Below are 24,308 nucleotides of genomic sequence, written 5' to 3'. Positions count from 1 at the left end.
CTTATACTCATAGACAGCGCGGTCTGGTCCGATGGGTGTCTCTGGTCTTGATCTGGGGCTTGCCATCCTCCTTCCCTACTTCATGTGGATGATGCATCCTACGTCACCACGCAGTGTCCACATCGCACTTCTATGCAGCAGCCAAAAGCAATGTCCTGGCAGAAATACGTACTGTAGTCTAATGTAGTACATTTCTTGGAGAACAATTTAACTCTTTGTAGTTGTAATATTGGTCTTTGTACATAATGTTTTGTTCTGTAGAAGTATGGTAATATTATTCATTCCTTAGTTGATGGTATTAGTAATGGCCACAGTGTGGCAGTATTTTTTCAGGCTTTTATAATGGTATTATTGGTAACAATAGTCTTTGTATAGTGTGATTTCTTTGTAACAGTATTATATATAAATATGCCCCTGATATTTTAGGAATAAAGGGACATATTTCAATGAAAGCTTCTACAGCCAGGTGAGTGCAGCCATAAGATTGCCAGTCCCTTAACTAGGAGGAAGGGTGAGACAATTCCCTAATCTGCCTAACTGAGAAAAGTCATAAAGAATCAGAACACGTGAAACTACTACTCCTCAATCACGCTAGACCTCCAGGAAGGCTTTCATTTACTATCCTAAACCACCGGGCCTTTTTTGAGGTCAGGTTAAGTTAAATTCTAGGATTATTTGTAATTGTCACTGATCTATGTAATGTCTGAGCTATTTCATTAGAATTTCTCAAGACTGACTCTCCTCTAGACACAGTCTAACCTGCAGTACATGTGCTTCAAATTCTGAAGCGTTCATAAGAATATTCAACAAGTCATAACTGTGCTCTACACGTTTACTGACAATTTGCTGTAACCTCCTATATACTTATATACAGTAGCTTTCATTGTTAATGCCCATAAAAAGTTTTCGCCCTATTGGAATTGCTCATATTTTATTATATAATAACCTTTGTATGTAATTAGCTATGAAGACAACGATACATTGTAAACAGCAACTAGGTCACTGAGAAGTACCACTCAGGGGACTGAACAGAAATTAAGTTGCCTAATATTCCTCCTACCTTCTGGCAGGCTCCCTGTCAGTGCTAGACTCAGCTCAGCTTTATGGTGCTCTGTTTCACGCACGCTGCACCTCCCCTGAGTCCTAGTGTCTGCCTCAGATTTACCTCAGACACTGCCTAGCCTGAGCTTATCTCATGCTCTTCACTTACCTACAGCATGTTGGATGAGAACTACCTGTTTGCAACCTTCATCTGAGGGTGGCCAGAATTTATTAGGTTAATTAAATTCAGGTACTGTATGTGACTGCAGCCTGCCAAATCATGACAGGGTGCAGTGTGCCTGCTGTCATCAGTCCGACCAGGTGGAATCAGGAGGTTATACGACCACATGTTTGCTATTTGCTGACTAGATAAGTTAGGCATCTTTCAATAGAAGAAAATTGAGAGAAGCCGAAAGAGTGTAGTTGACACATGACTGCAAGTTGTATAACTGCGGTCACATGACTGCCTGCTCACATCACCGATACTGGGGCCATTATTACTGTATATAGGGCTACTCGGGACATTATTAAATGTTAATATAGGTAGAATTCGGCACTCAAGAAAGGTATGCAACAAGAATATTATTAACAATACAATTAGTCCAATGTGAATAAAATTTCATTTTTGTGGTATACCTCTCTTGAGTGCCAAATTCTACTTATATTTTCTGTTATGAATTGGAACCATACTCAGGCAGTTCTGGAGTGTGGTGTCCTAGTTATTAAATGTTAAGCGAGCACTTGATAAGCATTATTGTTTACAGGAGCACCAGTAGCGTACAGTAGCTACCAGGTGGCAGAGGGTGCAGTGACCCGGGGACCACACTCGAAGGCGGACACCCAGAGCTTCCACCTCTCCTAACTTATCGGCATACACAGCACACCAATATAGTTAGACTCAGTGAGAACACAGGGCGACATGATCTCTCTGCACTACTGCTCTCCGTTTTGAAGAACGCATGTCTCTTTAAGCCTACAGTTTACAGAACTCCAGAGTGACACACTGGGCGAGTTGCCGGCACACGCACAGTCAGAATCATTGCACGGTGTCGGCATTCTGTTGTCCTGTGTGTGCGCCAGCACGATTACATCACATTGGTCCACCCACGCTTTGCCAGTGTACTCCTTAGGTTCATGGATTAGGGGGAGTATATGATGTATTTTATTTTCATTAAAACTTGTAGTGTGACTGTGGGCACATAATATAGTATGAGGAGAACCTCATACATTGTAGGGACTATTATAGGGGCTATCATATGGTGTGTGGTCCTCATAAAGTGTGGGGGCCATTATGCAGCATGGGAGCTAATGTGGGGGCCATTATTCAGTGTGAGGACTACTATTGGGGTCCATATACTGTATGGAAGGTAATGAGAGGGCCATTATACAACTTGGGGACCATTATACAGTATACGGACTACTGTGAGGAACCCTCATGCAATTTGGGAGCCAATATAAAGTGTGGGGACTACTGTGGGGCTATTATACAATGTCAGAGTTAATGTGCGGGCCTTTACATAATTTTAGGGGTCACCATACAGTGTAGAGACTACTGTGTAGGCTAATATAAAGTGGCATGGCCATTATATAGTATTGAGGCTACTGTGGGAGCCATTATACAGTATGGGGCTATTATGTATAGGACAGCTGTGGACTCCTCATACTGTACATAGGGAAGCTGTGGGCCTCATACTAATTATTGGGGAGCTGTGGGGCAATATACTGTGTATAGTGGAGCTGTAGGTAACTCATACTGTGTATAGGGGAGTTGTACATGGTGAGTCTCAGGGGACATTGTTGAATGTAAGTGGGCACTAAAGAAGCATTATTGTTAGTGGGGCACTCAGTTTTGTGTCTGTCAGAGCTGCACAAAAGGCATTATTACTCTATGTGGACTAAATGTGGACACTTTTCTAGGCTACTTGCATAGGGCATTAATATTTTCTAGTAGGAAACTTTACCATCTAGAGCCCACAAGGGAGGCATTCTCACTATGTAAGAAGCACTGTAGTGGCATTACTCTGTGGGGCAGTAAGAGGAGCCGTTTTTGTACCACACAACAGGTGCAGTTATAGGGACAGATATGGCAAAGTCGGTTCATTATTGGGGTATCAGCAGGATGAGGAGTTTGGGCAGATTGGCAATAGATGGGGACGGTGATGGAAATGTGAGAAGTCAGATGTGTCTTTGTTGTACAATGACTGAGTCTTTGCTGGAGAAGTTGTCATGTCGTTCTTGGAAAGATGGAAAACCATCTATAACTGTACTGTAATCTCCTATATGATCTGCAGCACTGGTATCTACCACTATATCAGCACCATATGGCAGTAATAACAGTGTTGTTTTTTTACAGAGATTTATTTTCAGTAATACCATGGTCAACTGCTGAGGTTCCCCTATGCCCAGGGTATGCCACTATAGTTGTAATCAGGGTTACCTGGTTGGGAGCCCACTCAGATGTTTCGTCCTCCCCTGAGCTAAACCTCTAGTTAGCTTAATCAAAATGCAGGAAGCTAAATATGATGGACCTATAGTGGTGGTGGAATTATTATTAATGGCATTTTATACACTGGTCTTAATAAAATGTACACTGGAGTAAGATCTGCCTCATTTATTGACTTTAATTTATCAAACCTAGCTAGTGTACATGTACACTATAATTTGTAACAATTGTTGGCATGAATTCTAGTAAATTTGTCAGGTAGCGGGTGGCCACATCAACTCCACGAAGCCCCACATACATTTTGGAGAATTGTTTTGAGCATTGGAGAAAAAAGTCTCACAGTATTGTGCACATATGGCATGCACCATAATTTATAACTTTTATATGCCAGAAAACTGGGGAAGGGGGAATTACATATTACTCCTGGGTGTTTAGCTTGATGTCAGAAAAAACAAAACCTTAAATACATTGCACGACCCATCAGAGATGTTTAAACCACTGAAGACAAGGAGTTAACCCTGTCACTAGCCAAGGCCACGAGGCAAGTGAGCATTAACACTCTAATACTTAAAGGGAACCTACCACCCCGTTTTTTAAAAATTAGATAAAAATAGTGTGAAATAGGGGCAGAGCTGGGCTTTACATTAGGGCCTTTTCGGTGCCTTTACACCCCCGTTAGGCTGTCCAAATACCTTTGTGAAGTGGCCGTTTTCTGCTGTCACTCAAGTGGGTCAGGTCGGATGGGCGTGGTCACAGCGCTGTTTGTCCCCCAGGATCCTGCTCATCATTACGTTGGTGGCGTAGTGGTGTGCGCATGTCCAAAGAAGATCCACTGCCCAGGAGATGAATAACGGCGCGGTCTTCGCTATTCAGCCGTTTACCGGTGGGCGCGGCCATCTTTCCTGTGGCCGCGCCTGCGCAGATGGAGCGCTCTGCTGCCCGGGACTTCAGGAAAATGGCCGCCGCGATCTCCATCTGCGCACGCGCGGAATCCCGCGGCCATTTTCCTGAAGTCCCGGGCAGCAGAGCGCTCCATCTGCGCAGGCGCGGCCACAGGAAAGATGGCCGCGCCCACCGGTAAACGGCTGAATAATGGGCTGTGCTATACACTACGTGCCCTGTGTTATATAATGCGTGGCCTGTGCTATATACTACGTCGCCTTTGTGCCTGTGTTATATACTGCGTGACTGCTATATACTGCATGGGCTGTGTTATATACTGTTTGGGCTGTGTTATATACCACGTGGCCACTGTTATATACTGCGTGGCCTGTATTAACGCATCAGCTATTCTACAATATGTATGTATGTATATAGCAGCCACATAGTATATAGCACAGGCCACGTAGTATTTGTCTGCTATATACTACATGGCTCCTATATGCTACGTGGCCTGTGCTATATACTATGTGGCTGCTATATACATACATCCATATGCTAGAATACCCGATGAGTTAGAATTGGGCCACCATCTAGTTCTAGAATATGTATGTAGTTTAATTATGAAGTTTTCAGAATAATGCAATTTATACACAGGATTCGGCCGGCCGGGCGTGACCAATTAGCGAAGCGTGGTTCTAATTCCGCACCAATTCGTGGCCGGACTGCGCCTGTCGCTGATTGATCGCGGCCGGCCGGGCGTGACCAATCAGTGAAGCCAGGGCCTGCTCCAGGTTTTGAGGGCCCCGGGCAAAAGAGTCTCAGTAGGCCCCCTCTTTAACACATACCACGATTCATGATGCACAGATACAGCAGAGAAATATACCACAGCCACGTAGTATATAACACAGTCCACGTAGCATATAGCACAGCCCACATAGCATATAGCACAGCCACGTAGTATATAGCACATGCCACATAGTATATAGCACAGCCCATGTATATTGCCCAGCCACGTAGTATATAGCACAGCCATGTAGCATATAGCACAGCCCACATAGTATATAGCACAGCCCACGTAGTATATTGCCCAGCCACATAGTATATAGCACAGCCACGTAGCATATAACACAGCCACGTAGTATATAGCACAGCCCACATAGTATATTGCCCAGCCACATAGTATATAGCACAGCCACGTAGTATATTGCCCAGCCACGTAGTACATAGCACAGCCACGTAGTATATAGCACAGCCACGTAGTATAGAGCACAGCCCACATAGTATATAGCACAGCCCACGCAGTATATAGCATAGCCCACACAGTGTATAACATAGCCCACGTACTATACAGCACAGCCCATGCAGTGTATAACACAGCCCACGTAGCATATAGCACAGCCCACATAGTATATAGCACAGCCCACGTAGAATATAGCACAGCTCACGCAGTATATAACACAGCCACATAGTATATTGCCCAGCCACGTAATATATTGCACAGCCACATAGTATATAGCACAGCCCACGTAGTATATAGCAATGTGGGCACCATATCCCTGTTAAAAAAAAGAATTAAAATAAAAAATAGTTATATACTCACCTTCCGGCGGCCCCCGGATCCAGGCGAGGCGTTTAGCGATGCTACTCGCGACGCTCCGGTCCCAAGAATGCATTGCGTTCTCGCGAGATGAAGACGTAGCGGTCTCACGACACCGGTACATCATCATCTCGCGAGACCGCAATGCATGGCCCGGAGCATCGCGAGGAGCGGGAAAGGCGCCGGAAGGTGAGTATATAATGATTTTTTATTTTTTTGTTATTTTTAACATTAGATCTTTTTACTATTGATGCTGCATAGGCAGCATCAATAGTAAAAAGTTGGTCACACAGGGTTAAAAGCAGCGTTAACGGACTGCATTACACCGCGGCATAACGCGGTGTAACGCAGCCATTAACCTTGTGTGAGCGCTGACTGGAGGGGAGTATGGAGGGGGCACTGACGGAGAGTAGGAAGGGGCGAATTCACGGCCGGACTGTGCCCGTCGCCGAAATCAGTGACGCGGGATTTCCGTTACAGACAGACAGACGGAAGTGACCCTTAGACGATTATATAGATAGATTACAAGAAAAAAAATAAAAAATGTATAACCTTCTATTTTTCAAATCTGATGTTGAATTTCAGCAAAAAAAAAAACTAAAGAGTCAAAAGGCAAACTATAATTGCATCAGTATTTTCTTATAATAAAATACATGTGCTTGGGCATAAGAGGTTCAATATTGAACAGGTGGAAGGGACTCAAGTAGTCTTAACCGTCCACTGGTTAGGGTGTAAAATACTTGCCTTGCCCTGGTTGCTAGCAACCTATTCTATGCCACTGTTGGTTGCTGCTATAATTACCGGTAGATGTCATCTCATTTTAAGGACACCGCAACATCTGCTAATTACCTTTAAAAATAAGAAAACTAATTTCACTGAAAAATATATTTTTTGCTGCTCAGGGCTTTTGTAAATCAGAGGACAACAACTCTACTAAATCTCATGTCATATGTACAGTAGTCCATTAATGAGAGTGGAGTAGGTGATAACAATTTGTGACTTGTCAGCTTTTGTCTCCTAGGAGAGATAAAAATGAAGGATTTGCGATACCTATTGCCCATTGAATAGTTGCTGAATTGTGAGTGTATAGGTTTTCTCAAGAAGTGAATGCATTATACATTACATGGACATCAGTAAGAAGCAGGAGTTCAGGTTGCCGTGTCTGCCATTGTCTGCTGTCATACAATCTGTTCTCATTTACTATTCTCTGTTATGTAATAGAATCTCTCTCGATTTCCTCTATATTACTCCAGTTACTTACACCAGTGCTGTCAGTGAAGTGAGGCACGTAATACATGATACTCATAGTAACACACCAAGAGTGAAACATTACACAGTTTTACTGAATACATTATCACACACATAGTATCTCTAATCGACCATATAATTCCTAAAGAAAGTATTCATCTTTCGACTTCTTAAAAGTTTTAATGTTGTATTAACATTCAAGCAAAGTGTGGTAAATAGTATTGAATCAAAGTGGACATAAAGTGGTATATAATATCGATGCTCTATCATTCAGATAGGTCATCAATATCAGATTGGTGCTGATCGGGGACCCTACACCAACATCTGATATGTTATTAGCTCCCGTGATGGCCAGATCGAAACATTGATGTAAAAGAGCTGAAAGCTCTGTTCAATGTATAGTGTCCACTGCTGAGAACTGCAGATCAGCTGCTATTTAAGAGAATATAACATGGATGCAACAATACCATACAAAACAGGAACATTTTAGATTTGGTTCTGAAAGCTTGAAAGTGGATGTGGCTTAAGAAATAAGTTTAACATATTTTCATGATTAGTTTTCAATATAATGTGACAAAAAATTGGTGCAAATTGCACCACTTGCAAACTGGCAAGGTTTGACTTGGTTTGAATAATTTACCATTTTCACTGAACAAGCATCCAAATAAAAGTTATTTGAGTTATACTGAACCAAAATTATAATAATGTAAAATTAATTTTTTTTTGTCTTTGTTGACATATCTATGAATTTAAGGACTTTAAAAAAACACAGTCATGGCCGAAAGTGTTGGCACCATTGAAATTGTTCCAGATAATGAAGTATCTCTCCCAGACAATTATTAAAATTACACACGTTTTGTTATACACATGTTTATTTCCTTTGTGTGTATTGTAATAACACAAAAAAGCAGAGAAAAGCAAATCGGACTAAATTTCACACAGAAACCTCAAAATGGTCTGGACAAAATTGTTAGCACTTATCCAAAATTATGGTTAAACAACTTTGTTTCAAGCATATGATGCTCGTTCAATCTCGCACGTGGCAAGTATGGTAGGAGACCCAGGAGGACCCCACTACTGACACAGAAATATAAAAAAAACTACACTGCAGTTTGCCAAAATATATGTGAGTATGCCAAAATCCTTCTGGGAAAGCATCTTGCGGACAGTTGATACCAAGATAGAGTACATAATTCTACTGTTTACCAAAAAATGGAATGGGACCCACAAAGAAAAGAGCACAATACTTACAGTCAAATATGAAGGAAGTTGAAAGATGTTTTGGGGTTATTTTGCTGCCTCTGGCACTGAGTGCCTTGGCTGTGTGCAAGGCATCATGAAATCTGAAGATTACCAAAGGATTTTGGGTTGCAATGTAGTGCCCAGTGTTAGAAATCTGGGTTTGCGTCCTACATCATGGGTCTTCCAGCAGGACATTGACCCCAAACATACTTGCCAATCACTCAATGGAAATGAAAATGGATGAAAGCAAAGTGCTGGAAATTTCTGAAGTGACCAGCAATGAGTCCAGATCAGTGGCGTACTGCCAATGGCGGCAGGCCACATGACTGCTATAGGGCCCCGAGGAGTGATGACCATAACGGCTTTGCTAGGGGCAGACATACCTCATGTGAAGCCGGTGCGGCTGCACCGGGGCCCAGAAGCTCCTGGGGGCGCCAGCAAGGGGGCTAATAATGAGGGAAATCTGGCCTTTTGATCTGGCCCTGAGGCCCCGGGGGGCCCCTGGCCAGATTGCTCTCATGTGCAACGGGCAGGGAGAGATCCCTGCAGCTCCGCTGCCTACAAGAGAAAATGTTTGTGGAGCTTCAGCAATCAGTCCTGCTTCCTGCTCGGTGCCCGCACATTCTGTCCCACACAGCAGTCATTTGCGTGGCTGGATGACCTCATCATTCAGCGCCACGGCCGCTGTGCCAGTGAGAGGAAGCTGCCGGTGATGGTGATGCTGTGGCTGCGGGAGAGCGTGTGGAGAGGTGCTGTCTGCTGGGTGTGTGTCATGATTCTCAATGGCGAGAGAACATAGCCCAGCATATATGAGAACTAGCTCTTGGAAGATGGAAACTATACTGACCATGAACTAAACCTGCCGCACAACTAGAAGTGGCCGGGTAGCATGCCTACGTTTTTTAACCCTAGATGCCCAGCGCCAGCCGGAGAACTACCTAATCCTAGCAGAGGAAAAGACAGTCCTGGCTCACCTCTAGAGAAATTTTCCCAAAAGGCAGACAGAGGCCCCCACATATATTGGCGGTGATTTTAGATGAAATGACAAACGTAGTATGAAAATAGGTTTAGCAAAATCGAGGTCCGCTTTCTAGATAGCAGGAAGACAGAAAGGACACTTTCATGGTCAGCAGAAAACCCTATCAAAACACCATCCAGAAATTCCTTTAAGACTCTAGCATTAACTCATAACACCAGAGTGGCAATTTCCGATCACAAGAGCTTTCCAGACACAGTAACGAAACAGCAGCTGTGAACAGGAACAAAATGCAAAAACACACAAGGACAAAAGTCCAACTTAGCTGGGAGTTGTCTAGTAGCAGGAACAAGCACAGAAGGCTTCTGATTACATTGTTGACCGGCAAGAAACTGACAGAGGAGCAAGGTTATATAGCGACTCCCACATCCTGATAGGAGCAGGTGAACAGAGGGGATGATGCACACAAGTTCAATTCCACAAGTGGCCACCGGGGGAGCCCAGAATCCAATTTCACAACAGTACCCCCCCCTCAAGGAGGGGGCACCGAACCCTCACCAGAACCACCAGGGCGATCAGGATGAGCCCTATGAAAGGCACGGACAAGATCGGAGGCATGAACATCAGAGGCAGTGACCCAAGAATTATCCTCCTGACCGTATCCCTTCCATTTGACCAGATACTGGAGTCTCCGTCTGGAAACACGAGAGTCTAAGATCTTTTCCACAACGTACTCCAACTCACCCTCAACCAACACCGGAGCAGGAGGCTCAACGGAAGGCACAACCGGTACCTCATACCTGCGCAACAATGACCGATGAAAAACATTATGAATCGAAAAGGATGCAGGGAGGTCCAAACGGAAGGACACAGGGTTAAGAATCTCCAATATCTTGTACGGGCCGATGAACCGAGGCTTAAACTTAGGAGAAGAAACCCTCATAGGGACAAAACGAGAAGACAACCACACCAAGTCCCCAACACAAAGCCGAGGACCAACACGACGACGGCGGTTGGCAAAAAGCTGAGTCTTCTCCTGGGACAACTTCAAATTGTCCACCACCTGCCCCCAAATCTGATGCAACCTCTCCACCACAGCATCCACTCCAGGACAATCCGAAGATTCCACTTGACCGGAAGAAAATCGAGGATGAAACCCCAAATTACAGAAAAACGGGGACACCAAGGTGGCAGAGCTGGCCCGATTATTGAGGGCGAACTCCGCCAAAGGCAAAAAAGCAACCCAATCATCCTGATCCGCAGACACAAAACACCTCAAATATGTCTCCAAGGTCTGATTAGTCCGCTCGGTCTGGCCATTAGTCTGAGGATGGAAAGCAGACGAAAAAGACAAATCTATGCCCATCCTAGCACAGAATGCCCGCCAAAATCTAGACACGAATTGGGTCCCTCTGTCAGAAACGATATTCTCAGGAATACCATGCAAACGAACAACATTTTGAAAAAACAGAGGAACCAACTCGGAAGAAGAAGGCAACTTAGGCAAGGGAACCAGATGGACCATCTTAGAGAAACGGTCACACACCACCCAGATGACAGACATCTTCTGAGAAACAGGCAGATCCGAAATAAAATCCATCGAGATGTGCGTCCAAGGCCTCTTCAGGATAGGCAAGGGCAACAACAATCCACTAGCCCGAGAACAACAAGGCTTGGCCCGAGCACAAACGTCACAAGACTGCACAAAGCCTCGCACATCTCGTGACAGGGAAGGCCACCAGAAGGACCTTGCCACCAAATCCCTGGTACCAAAGATTCCAGGATGACCTGCCAACGCAGAAGAATGAACCTCAGAGATGACTCTACTGGTCCAATCATCAGGAACAAACAGTCTACCAGGTGGGCAACGATCAGGTCTATCCGCCTGAAACTCCTGCAAGGCCCGCCGCAGGTCTGGAGAAACGGCAGACAATATCACTCCATCTTTAAGGATACCTGTGGGCTCAGAATTACCAGGGGAGTCAGACTCAAAACTCCTAGAAAGGGCATCCGCCTTAACATTCTTAGAACCCGGTAGGTACGACACCACAAAATTAAACCGAGAGAAAAACAACGACCAGCGCGCCTGTCTAGGATTCAGGCGCCTGGCAGACTCAAGGTAAATTAAATTTTTGTGGTCAGTCAATACCACCACCTGATGTCTGGCCCCCTCAAGCCAGTGACGCCACTCCTCAAAAGCCCACTTCATGGCCAAAAGCTCCCGAAACCCAATATCATAATTCCGCTCGGCGGGCGAAAATTTACGGGAAAAAAAAGCACAAGGTCTCATCACGGAGCAGTCGGAACTTCTCTGCGACAACACCGCCCCAGCTCCGATTTCAGAAGCGTCGACCTCAACCTGAAAAGGAAGAGCAACATCAGGCTGACGCAACACTGGGGCGGAAGAAAAGCGGCGCTTGAGCTCCCGAAAGGCCTCCACAGCATCAGGGGACCAATCAGCAACATCAGCACCCTTCTTAGTCAAATCAGTCAATGGTTTTACAACATCAGAAAAACCAGCAATAAATCGACGATAAAAGTTAGCAAAGCCCAAAAATTTCTGAAGACTCTTAAGAGAAGAGGGTTGCGTCCAATCACCAATAGCCTGAACCTTGACAGGATCCATCTCGATGGAAGAGGGGGAAAAAATGTATCCCAAGAAAGAAATCTTTTGAACCCCAAAAACACACTTAGAACCCTTCACACACAAGGAATTAGACCGCAAAACCTGAAAAACCCTCCTGACCTGCTGGACATGAGAGTCCCAGTCATCCGAAAAAATCAGAATATCATCCAGATACACAATCATAAATTTATCCAAATAATCGCGGAAAATGTCATGCATAAAGGACTGGAAGACTGAAGGGGCATTTGAAAGACCAAAAGGCATCACCAAATACTCAAAATGGCCCTCGGGCGTATTAAATGCGGTTTTCCACTCATCCCCCTGCTTGATTCGCACCAAATTATACGCCCCACGGAGATCAATCTTAGAGAACCACTTGGCCCCCTTTATACGAGCAAACAAATCAGTAAGCAGTGGTAACGGATATTGATATTTAACCATGATTTTATTCAAAAGTCGATAATCAATACACGGCCTCAAAGAGCCGTCTTTCTTAGACACAAAGAAAAAAACGGCTCCTAAGGGAGATGACGAAGGACGAATATGTCCCTTTTCCAAGGACTCCTTTATATATTCTCGCATAGCAGCGTGTTCAGGCACAGACAGATTAAATAAACGACCCTTAGGGTATTTACTACCCGGAATCAAGTCTATGGCACAATCGCACTCCCGGTGCGGAGGTAGTGAACCAAGCTTAGGTTCTTCAAAAACGTCACGATATTCAGTCAAGAATTCAGGAATCTCAGAGGGAATAGATGATGAAATGGAAACCAAAGGTACGTCCCCATGAGTTCCTTTACATCCCCAGCTTAACACAGACATAGCTCTCCAGTCGAGGACTGGGTTATGAGATTGCAGCCATGGCAATCCCAGCACCAAAACATCATGTAGATTATACAGCACCAGAAAGCGAATAACCTCCTGGTGATCCGGATTAACACGCATAGTCACTTGTGTCCAGTATTGTGGTTTATTACTAGCCAATGGGGTGGAGTCAATCCCTTTCAGAGGTATCGGAGCCTCCAGTGGCTCCAAATCATACCCACAGCGTTTGGCAAAGGACCAATCCATAAGACTCAAAGCAGCGCCAGAGTCGACATAGGCGTCCGCGGTAATAGATGACAAAGAACAAATCAGGGTCACAGATAGAATAAACTTAGACTGTAAAGTGCTAATTGAAACAGACTTGTCAGGCTTCTTAGTACGCTTAAAGCATGCTGATATAACATGAGTTGAATCACCACAATAGAAGCACAACCCATTTTTTCGTCTAAAATTCTGCCGCTCGCTTCTGGACAGAATTCTATCACATTGCATATTTTCTGGCGTTTTCTCAGTAGACACCGCCAAATGGTGCACAGGTTTGCGCTCCCGCAGACGCCTATCGATCTGAATAGCCATCGTCATGGACTCATTCAGACTCGCAGGCACAGGGAACCCCACCATAACATCCTTAATGGCATCAGAGAGACCTTCTCTGAAAATCGCCGCCAGGGCGCACTCATTCCACTGAGTAAGCACAGACCATTTGCGGAATTTTTGGCAGTATATTTCAGCTTCATCTTGCCCCTGAGACAAGGACATCAAGGCCTTTTCCGCCTGAAGCTCTAAATGAGGTTCCTCATAAAGCAACCCCAAGGCCAGAAAAAACGCATCCACATTGAGCAACGCAGGATCCCCTGGTGCCAATGCAAAAGCCCAGTCTTGAGGGTCGCCCCGGAGCAAGGAAATTACAATCCTGACCTGCTGTGCAGGGTCTCCGGCAGAGCGAGACTTCAGGGACAAAAACAATTTGCAATTATTTTTAAAATTTTGAAAGTGAGATCTATTCCCCGAGAAGAATTCAGGCAAAGGAATTCTAGGCTCAGACACAGGTGCATGAACAACAAAATCTTGCAAATTTTGTACCTTCGTGGCGAGATTATTCAAACCTGTAGCTACACTCTGAAGATCCATTTGAAACAGGTGAACACAGAGCCATTCAAGGATTAGAAGGAGAGAAAGAGAGGAAGGCTGCAGTATAGGCAGACTAGCAAGTGATTCAATTAAGAGCACACTCAGAACTAGAGGAAAAAAAAAAAAAAAAAAAATTGTAGCAGACTTCTTTTTTCTCTCCTTTCTCAGCCAGTAATTTAACCCTTTTTTGGGCCGGTCAAACTGTCATGATTCTCAATGGCGAGAGAACATAGCCCAGCATATATGAGAACTAGCTCTTGGAAGATGGAAACTATACTGACCATGAACTAAACCTGCCGCACAACTAGAAGTGGCCGGGTAGCATGCCTACGTTTTTTAACCCTAGATGCCCAGCGCCAGCCGGAGAACTACTTAATCCTAGCAGAGGAAAAGACAGTCCTGGCTCACCTCTAGAGAAATTTTCCCAAAAGGCAGACAGAGGCCCCCACATATATTGGCGGTGATTTTAGATGAAATGACAAACGTAGTATGAAAATAGGTTTAGCAAAATCGAGGTCCGCTTTCTAGATAGCAGGAAGACAGAAAGGACACTTTCATGGTCAGCAGAAAACCCTATCAAAACACCATCCAGAAATTCCTTTAAGACTCTAGCATTAACTCATAACACCAGAGTGGCAATTTCCGATCACAAGAGCTTTCCAGACACAGTAACGAAACAGCAGCTGTGAACAGGAACAAAATGCAAAAACACACAAGGACAAAAGTCCAACTTAGCTGGGAGTTGTCTAGTAGCAGGAACAAGCACAGAAGGCTTCTGATTACATTGTTGACCGGCAAGAAACTGACAGAGGAGCAAGGTTATATAGCGACTCCCACATCCTGATAGGAGCAGGTGAACAGAGGGGATGATGCACACAAGTTCAATTCCACAAGTGGCCACCGGGGGAGCCCAGAATCCAATTTCACAACAGGTGTGTGTGTGCATATGTATGTACGTGTGTGTGTAGAGATGAGTGGTGGTGTGTGTGCGTGCGTAGCACTGCAGGGGAATGTGCAGAAAGATGAATAGTACTATGTGTGTCTGTGTGTGTAGGTGGAGGACAGGGCAATGATGGGGGTGATGGGGGAGAAAGCAATTATGGGGGTGACATAGAGGGCAATAATGGGGGAGTGTGGGAGGAGGAAATGATGGAGGTGGTGGAATGGGCAATGATGGTGGTGATGGGGGGAAAGGCAATGATGGTGGCAGTGTAAAGAACAATGATGGGGATGATGGGGAAGGAGGCAATGATGGAGGTGGTGGGGGAGAGGGCAATGATGGGGGTGGTGGGGGAGAAAGCAATGATAAATGTGGTGGAAAGGGCAATGATGGAGGTGGTGGGGGAGAAAGCAATGATGGAGGTGGAATGGGCAAAGATGGTGGTGGTGGAAAGAACAATGATGGTCATGGTGGAAAGGGCAATAATGGGGTGCTGGGGGAGGAGGAAATGATGGATGTGGTGGGATGGGCAATGATGGGAGTGGTGGAGGAAAAGGCAATGATGGTGGTAGTGGAAAGGACAATGATGGTGAAAAGGGCAGTGATGGGGGTGATAGGGGAGGAAGAAATGATGGAGGTGGTGGCAAGGGCAATGATGGGGTGGTGGGGGAGAAGGCATTGATGGAGGTTGTGGAATGGGCAATGATGGGGGTGCTGGGGGAGAAGGCAACGATGGGGGTGGGGGAGAAGACAATAATGGGATGTGGGGGGAGGAGGACAATGAGGGGTGTGGGGGATTGGGAAGGGAGGAAGGGGGATTTAAAATGGATTTAGGAACAGGAGGAGGTGGAGGAAGACGTTATTATCGCTTATTATGTTTAACACAGCCCCTTAGTATATAGTGTACTCACTTATTATGTATAGTGCTATCCCTCAGTATATAGTGTAGTAAATTTTTATGTATAGCATAGTCCCTCAGTATATAGTGTACTCACTTATGTATAGCACAGTCCCTTAGTATATAGTGTACCCACTTATTATATCTAACACAGACCCTTAGTATTTAGTGTGCTCACTTATTATGCATAACACTATCCTTAGTTACATAGTTTCCTCTTTTATCATGAATATCACCGTCCCTTATTAAATACCATCCTCTCTAATTATATATGGTCCCGTCCTTTATTATATAGCTTCCTCTGCTGTTATGTACAATGCTGTCTCTTACATAGTGCATTCCTGTTATTTTTGTTATTCACAGCGCCCTCTTTTATTACATAATCCGCTCTCTTGTTAGATATAAAATGACTGCTGATGGAGGAGCAGGTGACCAGTCTACCAGTCCTTCATCTCCTCCATTAGAAAAGCTTCCCCATGCTCCATGAGCCATCATTGCTTTATATATCTAACAAGAGAGGACGGTGTGTAATATAAAACAGGACTTTATATAATCCAATATGTGCTGTACATAGCAAGAGAGGGTACTGTGTAAGGGACAGCAATATACATAATAAAGGAGAATATATATATATACATAGCTTTGTCGCCATAAAAGGAGGGGGCCCAGACACATTTCTTGCACAGGGGCCCCAAGCTGTCAGTGTCCGCCCCTGGGCTGTGTTGTGTACCTTAAATTAAATGTGCGCACTGCCGTCATTCTGTACCTGGCTCCTCCAAAACTCCTTCTTTCTAGTCCTGCACTGCTTCCGGCTGAACTCTCTGGCTGGATTTGCATAAGGACGCTATGCCCCCTGGCTGACGTAGCTTTCCAGACAGAGCGAGCAGTGTATGCTGGGCCTGGCTGGAAGTAGTTGCAAAAGGAAGGGTGGCTACCAGCTCTTGGAGGCGGAGCGTAAGGAGCTGAGGCTGTGTGGAGACGCAAGACGGTGAGCTGGGCCCGGCGGTGAATTTTTTTTGGGGGGGAGGGGCATTCAGACTTTTGCTGTGGGGACCCATGATTTCTATGTAGGCCCCTGGTCCGGATCTAAGTCCCATTGAACACTTGTGTAGAGATCTTACAATTGCTGTTGGGAGCAGGCACCATTGAAATATGTTTTTAAAACACAGAAACACCAAAAATTTAAATTATTATATTGTTAAATAAATATATATATATATATATATATATATATATATATATATAAAGAAATAAAGATAATAATGGTGCTCTGTGAAGGAGTAGTGACCGAACACTAAGATACAAGACCAACCAGAACAACCAAAGAGTATGAACAGCCAAAGGAGTGTACCCACACAGGAAATCAATATAATTAGCCTTTATTGAGGTGGTAGTGGCACAATAAAAAAATATAACATCAAGTACGCGAATATATGACAGGAAAATTGGATACAAATCTCATATAGAACTATCACAATAATTATAATTAAGTGACCCCAATATATTCAATGCAGACTATATGTCAAATAAAAGAAAAGAAAAAAATTATATATGTAAATAAAATTTTTTAAAAATTGTGAAAATGTATATATATAATAATATTATATAGTGTAAAAGCAGATATACTCATTAAAAAAAGGCCACAAGAAGATGCAACTATAAAAAATGTGCAAAAGATAATCAATGTGCATGTGAAACACAAGTAAAAAATCAACACAGGCAACCGCAGTGATAACACATATAAAGTGCAAAGTGCAATATAACAGAATAATAAACGCCTTCAATAGGCGCCAATAATGTCTGCGATATACCAATTAAGACCTGTGAAAACAGTGCTGATAAAGTGCAGTGTGCACAATGAAAAAAATAGCGATATACTAACACCATATACGAAAGACAATAGTATCTGCGATATACCTTCCAGGGGTCACTAAGTCCCATCACCGCGCACCCCGACGCGTGTTTTGGAATCTCTTCCTTCCCCCATGACGAAATAGCGGCCTTAGAGTCTGACGGCTGTTGTAACCTGTTCAGAAGTTAGCAGCATTTAGGTGGTAAAAATACATTTTCATTTCTGTCATGTCACTTTGCATTAATTCCTGAAAATCACCTGAAGGGTTAATAAACTACCTGACTGCAGCTTTCAATATGTCAGGGGTGCTGTTTTTAAAATGGTATCACTTTTGAGGGTTTCCCAACATATGGGACCCCTAAAGGCACTTCAAACACGGATAGGTCCCTAAAAAATAAATTTTGTAAATTTCCTTGAAAAAAAAATGAAAAATTACTGCTACATTTAGAAGCCTCCTAAAATGCTAGCAAAATAAAAGAACATTTTACAAATGGTGCTGATGTAAAGCAGGCATGTGGGAAATGTTATTTATTAATGTTTTGCAGTGGTAAGACTAGATAATCATTCAAAGTTTAACAATTGCAAATTTTTTAAAATTTTTCTCAAATTTCTGATATTTTTTTTGTAATAAAAACAAAACATATCAACCTAAATTTACCATTATCATAAAGTATAATGTGTCCCGAAAACACAATCTCAAAATCACTGGGATTTGTTGAAGCGTTCCACAGTTATTACCTCATAAAGTGACATTGGTCAGATTTCAAAAATTTGGCTCCATTTGGCTTTTTTTTTTTTTTTGCATTATTTGAGGTCTGCAAGCAATGTATTTTTTTGTTATTTTGACCATTTCTCATTTTCAGAAAATAAATGCAAAATGTATTGCTTGGAATTTCTGATGTTGTCAGTAGTTTATACAATAAAAGAACAGTTTACATTTTAGTCAAAAATATACCTATAAAGAGAAAAATCAGACAAACTGAAAATTTTGCAGTGGTCTCTTAATTTTTGCCCGAACTATATATATATATATATATATATATATATATATATATATATATATATATATATATATATATATATATGCAGATATGCAGTGTATATATACTGTATATGTATATATGTACAGTATATATATGTATGTATATACACACACACACTGCTCAAAAAAAATAAAGGGAACACTTTACAACAGAATATAGCTCCAAGTAAATCAAACTTCTGTGAAATCAAACTGTCCACTTAGGAAGCAACACTGTTTGACAATCAATTTCACATTCTGTTGTGCAAATGGAATAGACAACAGATGGAAATTATTGGCAATTATCAAGACACACTCAATAAAGGAGTGGTTCTGCAGGTGGGGAAAAAAATGTAAAATAATGTAAAATAATTACAAAAATGTAATTATTTTTTCTTCACTGCTCAATGGTATAAAATTCTGTGACACACCTGTGGTGTCAGTATGATCATTGCATCCCTAGATGAGTTCATTGAGAGGTATACAATAGTTTGTAAAATGGGGTCACTTATGGAGATTTCTGCTCTTCTGGTACCTCAGGGGCCCTGCAAACGTGACATGGCACCCTCAAACGAATCCAGCAAAATCTGAACTACAATATGGCGCTTCTTCCCGTCTGAGCTTTGCACTGTGCCTCAAAAGTAGTTTTCAACCACATATGGGGTATCAGTGTGCTCAGGAGAAATTGCACAACAAATTTTTGGGTTTATTTTCTCCTGCTATATTTGTGAAAATGAAAACATTTGGGGCTAAAACAACATTTTTGTGAGAAATATTTTTTTCATTTTCACAGATCAACGTTGTAAAATTCTGTGAAGCACCTGTGAGTTCAATGTGTTTACCACACATCTAGATTAATTCCTCGAGGGGTCTAGTTTCCAAAATGGGGTCACTTGTCACAAAGGTGACATGACACCCGCAGACCACTCCATCAAAATCTGCATTCCAAAACATCACTCATTCCTTTCAGAGCCCTGCCATTCGCCCAAACAGTACTTTTGCCACATATGGGGCATCTGTGTACTCCGGAGAAATCGCACAACAAATGTTGTGGTCCATTTTCTCCTATAATTATGGGGAAACAAATGTGATTTTTTTATTTTCATGGCTCAATGTTATAAACCTCTGTAAAGCACCTGGGGGTTCAAAGTCCTCACCACACATCTATATAAGTTCCTTGAGGGGTCTAGTTTCCAAAATGTGGTAATTTGTGGGGTTTTCCACTGTTTAAGCACATTAGGTGCTCTACAAACGTGACATGGCGTCCAGTGATGATTCCAGCAAATTTTGCATTAAAAAATTCAAACGGCGCTCCTTGCATTTTGAGCCCTGCTTTGTGCCCAAACAGTAGTTTTCCTCCACATATTTGATATCAGCGTATTCAGGAGAAATGGCACAATATAGTGTATTTACATTTTCTTTTACAACCCTTGTGAAAAAAAACTGGGGGCTAAAGTAGCATTTTTGTGGGAAAAGTTTTATTTTTTTATTTTCATAGCTTAACAATATAAACTTCTGTGAAATACCTGGGGGTTCAAAGTGCTACCCACACATCTAGATGGGGTAATTTGTGGGCAGTTTCCACTGTTTAGGCACATCAGGGGCTCTCTAAATATGACATGGTGTCCGCTAATGATTTCAACAAATTTTGCATTCAAAAAGTCAAATGGCGCTCCTTCATCTTCTAAGCAATGTCGTGCACCCAAACAATAGTCTTCCCTCATACTGTACATGGGGTATCCGTGGGCTAAGGAGAAATTGCACAACAAATTTTTGCATCCATTTTCTCTTGTTTCTCTTGTGAAAATAAAAAAAAATTGGGTGTAAAATAATTGTTTTGTGAAAAAAGTTAAATGTTCAATTTTTCCTTCCACATTGCTTCAGTTCCTGTGAAGCATCTGAAGGGTTAATAAACTTCTTGAATGTTTTTTTGAGCACCTTGAGGGTTGCAGTTTTTAGAATGGTGTCACTTTTGGGTATCTTCCATCATATAGACCCCTCAAAGTGACTTCAAATGTGATGTGGTCCCTAAAAAACTGGTTTCATAAATTTTCTTGGAAAAATGAAAAATCGCCGGTCAACTTTTAACCCTTATAATTTCCTAACCAAACAAAAAATTTGGTTCCAAAATTGTACTGATGTAAAGTAGACATATCGGAAATGTTATTTATTAACTATTTTGTATGACATCTCTGTGATTTAAGGGCAAGAAAATTCAAAGTTGGTAAATTTTGAAATTTTTGACAAATTTCCATTTTTTTCACAAATAAACGCAAGACATATCAAAGCAATTTACCACAATCATGAAGTACAATATGTCATGAAAAAACATTCTCAGAATCACTGGGATCCGTTGAAGCGTTCCAGAGTTATTACCGCATAAAGTGACAGTGGTCAGAATTGAAAAATTGGCCTGGTCATTAACATCAAACCACCTTCTGGGGTAAAGGGTTTAAAGCTTAATCATACCAAGTCTCATCTCCTGGTATTCTTTCAAATTAAACAACCACATGACACTCATCATCATCTATAGGACTATTATGACTCTTGTAGCACATTCTTATGTTCTTGCTCATCATTGCATGTCCTTCCTCATACACATCTATTCCCCAAATTGTTCAACTTTATTTGAAAAATCTCATTCCTCCCTTCTTCAACATTACTTCATAATTGCACCTTATTAATTCCTCTTATTTAAATGAGTCCCTTGAAAACATACATGTATCCATCAAGCTAATATTTCATATTTAATGCTATATGTTTGGTTAATGATTGTCTGAGAAATGTTCTGCCACAATGAATGCAAGTGTGCAAGCAAATCATCAAGATCCTCTACTGGCAGAGGCTTTTTTTTGCAATACAGGACCAGATGCTCGATGGGAGACAAGTCCAGAGAAGCTACAGTCCATAGTAGCACGTGTAGGCTACGCCGACTACTCAGAGTAGCACAAGCTTATTAACTGCTGTCCTCATCATTACATGCTATTCCCAGATTTTGTGGTCCAAATGTCATCAGTTTTTATTATATGTGAAGAAAAAAAAAGTTTCTCCACCTTCCCCTTTCTGACAATCCGTGAAAATTGGACTGCACTCGGATGTCACTTTTTCACGAACCCATATACTTGAATAGTCAATTTTGATCTGACCCTTTGATTTTGATCTGACATGTCTCCACGATTTTCCAAAGACCACTCAATCCGCGACAAATCACAGACGTGAATGGCCTCATAAACTATGACAGGTACAAGTGCTCTCCGGGAAAACCACAGGTAGCACTCATATGAGAATATCGTACATTTGAATGAGGCTTAAATCTCCGATCAGCCAAAAGAAGAGTATAGAGGAAGCAGCAAGGACAGTGTCCATATCAAAAGATACAAATTGTATAACGTATACTAATTATCTTGTCTACTTGTATACTAAAGTCTTCTGAATATTATGGAGAAATCAGCATTTTGACATTGCTTTTAATTTACTAACTTTACTAGAAGTTGTTGCTAGTTCTACTACAGGCACACTGCTGTCATAATGGTACACTCAATCCTTGCCCTGTACGTTTGCCTAGAGACAAGTGGCTGTCACATACTCTGTCATATTAGTGGAAGTCTGCTACACATACAGTAGTTCTTTTTTAAGGCATAATTGAAAGAAATGCACAATTTGCTGACTGATCAATGTCTCTGAAGTCTTGATTGATTCAGATCTATTTTTATACTAGTATTTTATTAATTTGTTGTTGCTTAAAACTAGCACACAAGACTAAATAGGATCACCCCATAAAACAGGGCATTTGATCAATGACCGCAACTTTCCGGATTGTGACTAGAAAAGTACAATGCCATCGCACCCAGTGTTTACCTTTCTCGTATTCATGGTTTCCTGCCCAATGTCCATACCCAGCTTCTTATGTCTTTGTCTTGCTCTTTTGAAAGATCTAACTCTTCTCTGCGTTTCTTCGTCTTATATGCTAGTGGATCAATCAATAATGCATAGGTGAAAAATCTACTGTTTCCTTTTTCAAACAGATCCTTACTGCAATATTAGATCTTCCTAGTTATGTCACCTACTTCCAGTCACATATGCACCTGATGATGTCACTATGTCTGTTACCTTCAGTGGATAGACATTGTGTGGGAGTTTACATAAGTAATTCGTATAAAAGTCAACAGATCCAAATGCCTGCTTGTGTCAGTTTTAGAACACAGTTTAGTTCTAGACATCCCCAACAATCATACATTTATCATCTATCCTGTAGTTTGTGGGAAAAGTGCAAATTCCTCACAACATATATGTGACAAAACTCCAATGAAACATTGATGAGGGCAAACTATAAATTTCCCACCTCTAGATTTATGAATGCAGCTCTGTAATTTGAAGGGAACCTGTCATTACATTCATGCTGCCTGAATCACAGGCAGCATGAATCAGAGCCTCCCTTCAGTGTTTGCATCCATCCAGTGATGTCTTACACTGAAATGCTGAGGCATTTTGGAGAAAACCTAGTCTGAGAAGCCGGCTGGGAACTATCGAGAAAGACCCGACTAACCCAATGGAGCCCACAGAAGGCTTTTCCCTCCCCGCTCCGGTTAATTGATACGTACATACATGCAAGAGACCTATCAATCAACTGGAGAAAACGAGGAGAAGCCAGCTGGGAGCGGCATCTGACAGGTTAGATCTGTCCCTCAAACTATTTTTCAAACTATGTTATCTCTGAAACGCTGCAGCGTCTTAGAGGAAGACATCACTGGCTTCAGTCACGCAGCCTTGTTCTGATTCATGCTGCTTGTGGTCTGGGCTCCAAGAATCTAGTGACAGGATCTTTTGAATAAATGTAACTCCACAGCAGATATATAATTCAATGTGGCCAATTATAGAGTAAGACTGGTCAAGTCTGTCTCGGTTCACAGCCTTGAGATGCCGCAATGCCTTGGCAATTAGTGGGGGTCAAGAATCTAGGACAGTGATGGCGAACCTTTTAGAGACCAAGTGCCCAAACGGCAACCCAAAACCCACTTATTTATCACAAAGTGCCAACCTGGGGCTGGTGCGGAGACTAGAGGAGGCACTGCCCCTCTGAAAAACATATACACACACACACTGCCCCTCTACAAAATGTACACACACACTGCCCCTCTGCAAAATATATATATATATACACACTGTGATGCAGTGACCCCTGTTACAGCTAGGGGGCGCTGTGTGTGCTCCTCGGGATATGCATGGAGGGGTATCTGTGGTTATAATGATGATGTATCAGTGACTGGCAGAGTTGAAAATGGCCAATATGTGTCACAGAGGGAGTCTGCGCTGTAAGCCTGAAGTAATGTTGCTGTTATAGGACCTGTTGTGTTTGTATAATTGCGAAGGGAGGCTTACAGGGATAGTTATGAGAGCTGGGCGGGTCAAACTAGCCACACATCTATGGGAGTGGTTACAACTACATAATGTGACCATGGTGTGATCACATGGTGGTGTAGTGGTCTCTGTATTGGAGACTGTGTGAGATGCTGGACGGCTTGTGTGTTGGCAGGTCCTGTGTGTGGACTGGATCCCCGAATAGCGCACTGTGAGGCCATGGATTCT

General features: G+C 42.6%; 1 protein-coding gene across 1 annotated transcript in view; it reads right to left on the bottom strand.

Annotated features, from left to right (window-relative positions):
- Nucleotides 1-22,758, bottom strand: part of LOC143773712 (uncharacterized) — a 196,224-nt gene extending 173,466 nt beyond the window's left edge. The window contains exon 1 of the mRNA XM_077261082.1: nucleotides 22,581-22,758. Coding sequence (XP_077117197.1) covers nucleotides 22,581-22,616 — 36 coding nt within the window. The 5' untranslated portion in view covers nucleotides 22,617-22,758. The remainder of the gene's footprint in view (nucleotides 1-22,580) is intronic.
- Between the last annotated feature and the right edge of the window lie 1,550 nt (nucleotides 22,759-24,308).

The sequence above is a fragment of the Ranitomeya variabilis genome, chromosome 5, assembly GCF_051348905.1.
Source record: "Ranitomeya variabilis isolate aRanVar5 chromosome 5, aRanVar5.hap1, whole genome shotgun sequence".
Classification (NCBI taxonomy): domain Eukaryota; kingdom Metazoa; phylum Chordata; class Amphibia; order Anura; family Dendrobatidae; genus Ranitomeya; species Ranitomeya variabilis.
The sequence above is the reverse complement of the archived record's forward strand: the minus strand, read 5'-3'. Positions and strand labels throughout refer to the sequence as shown.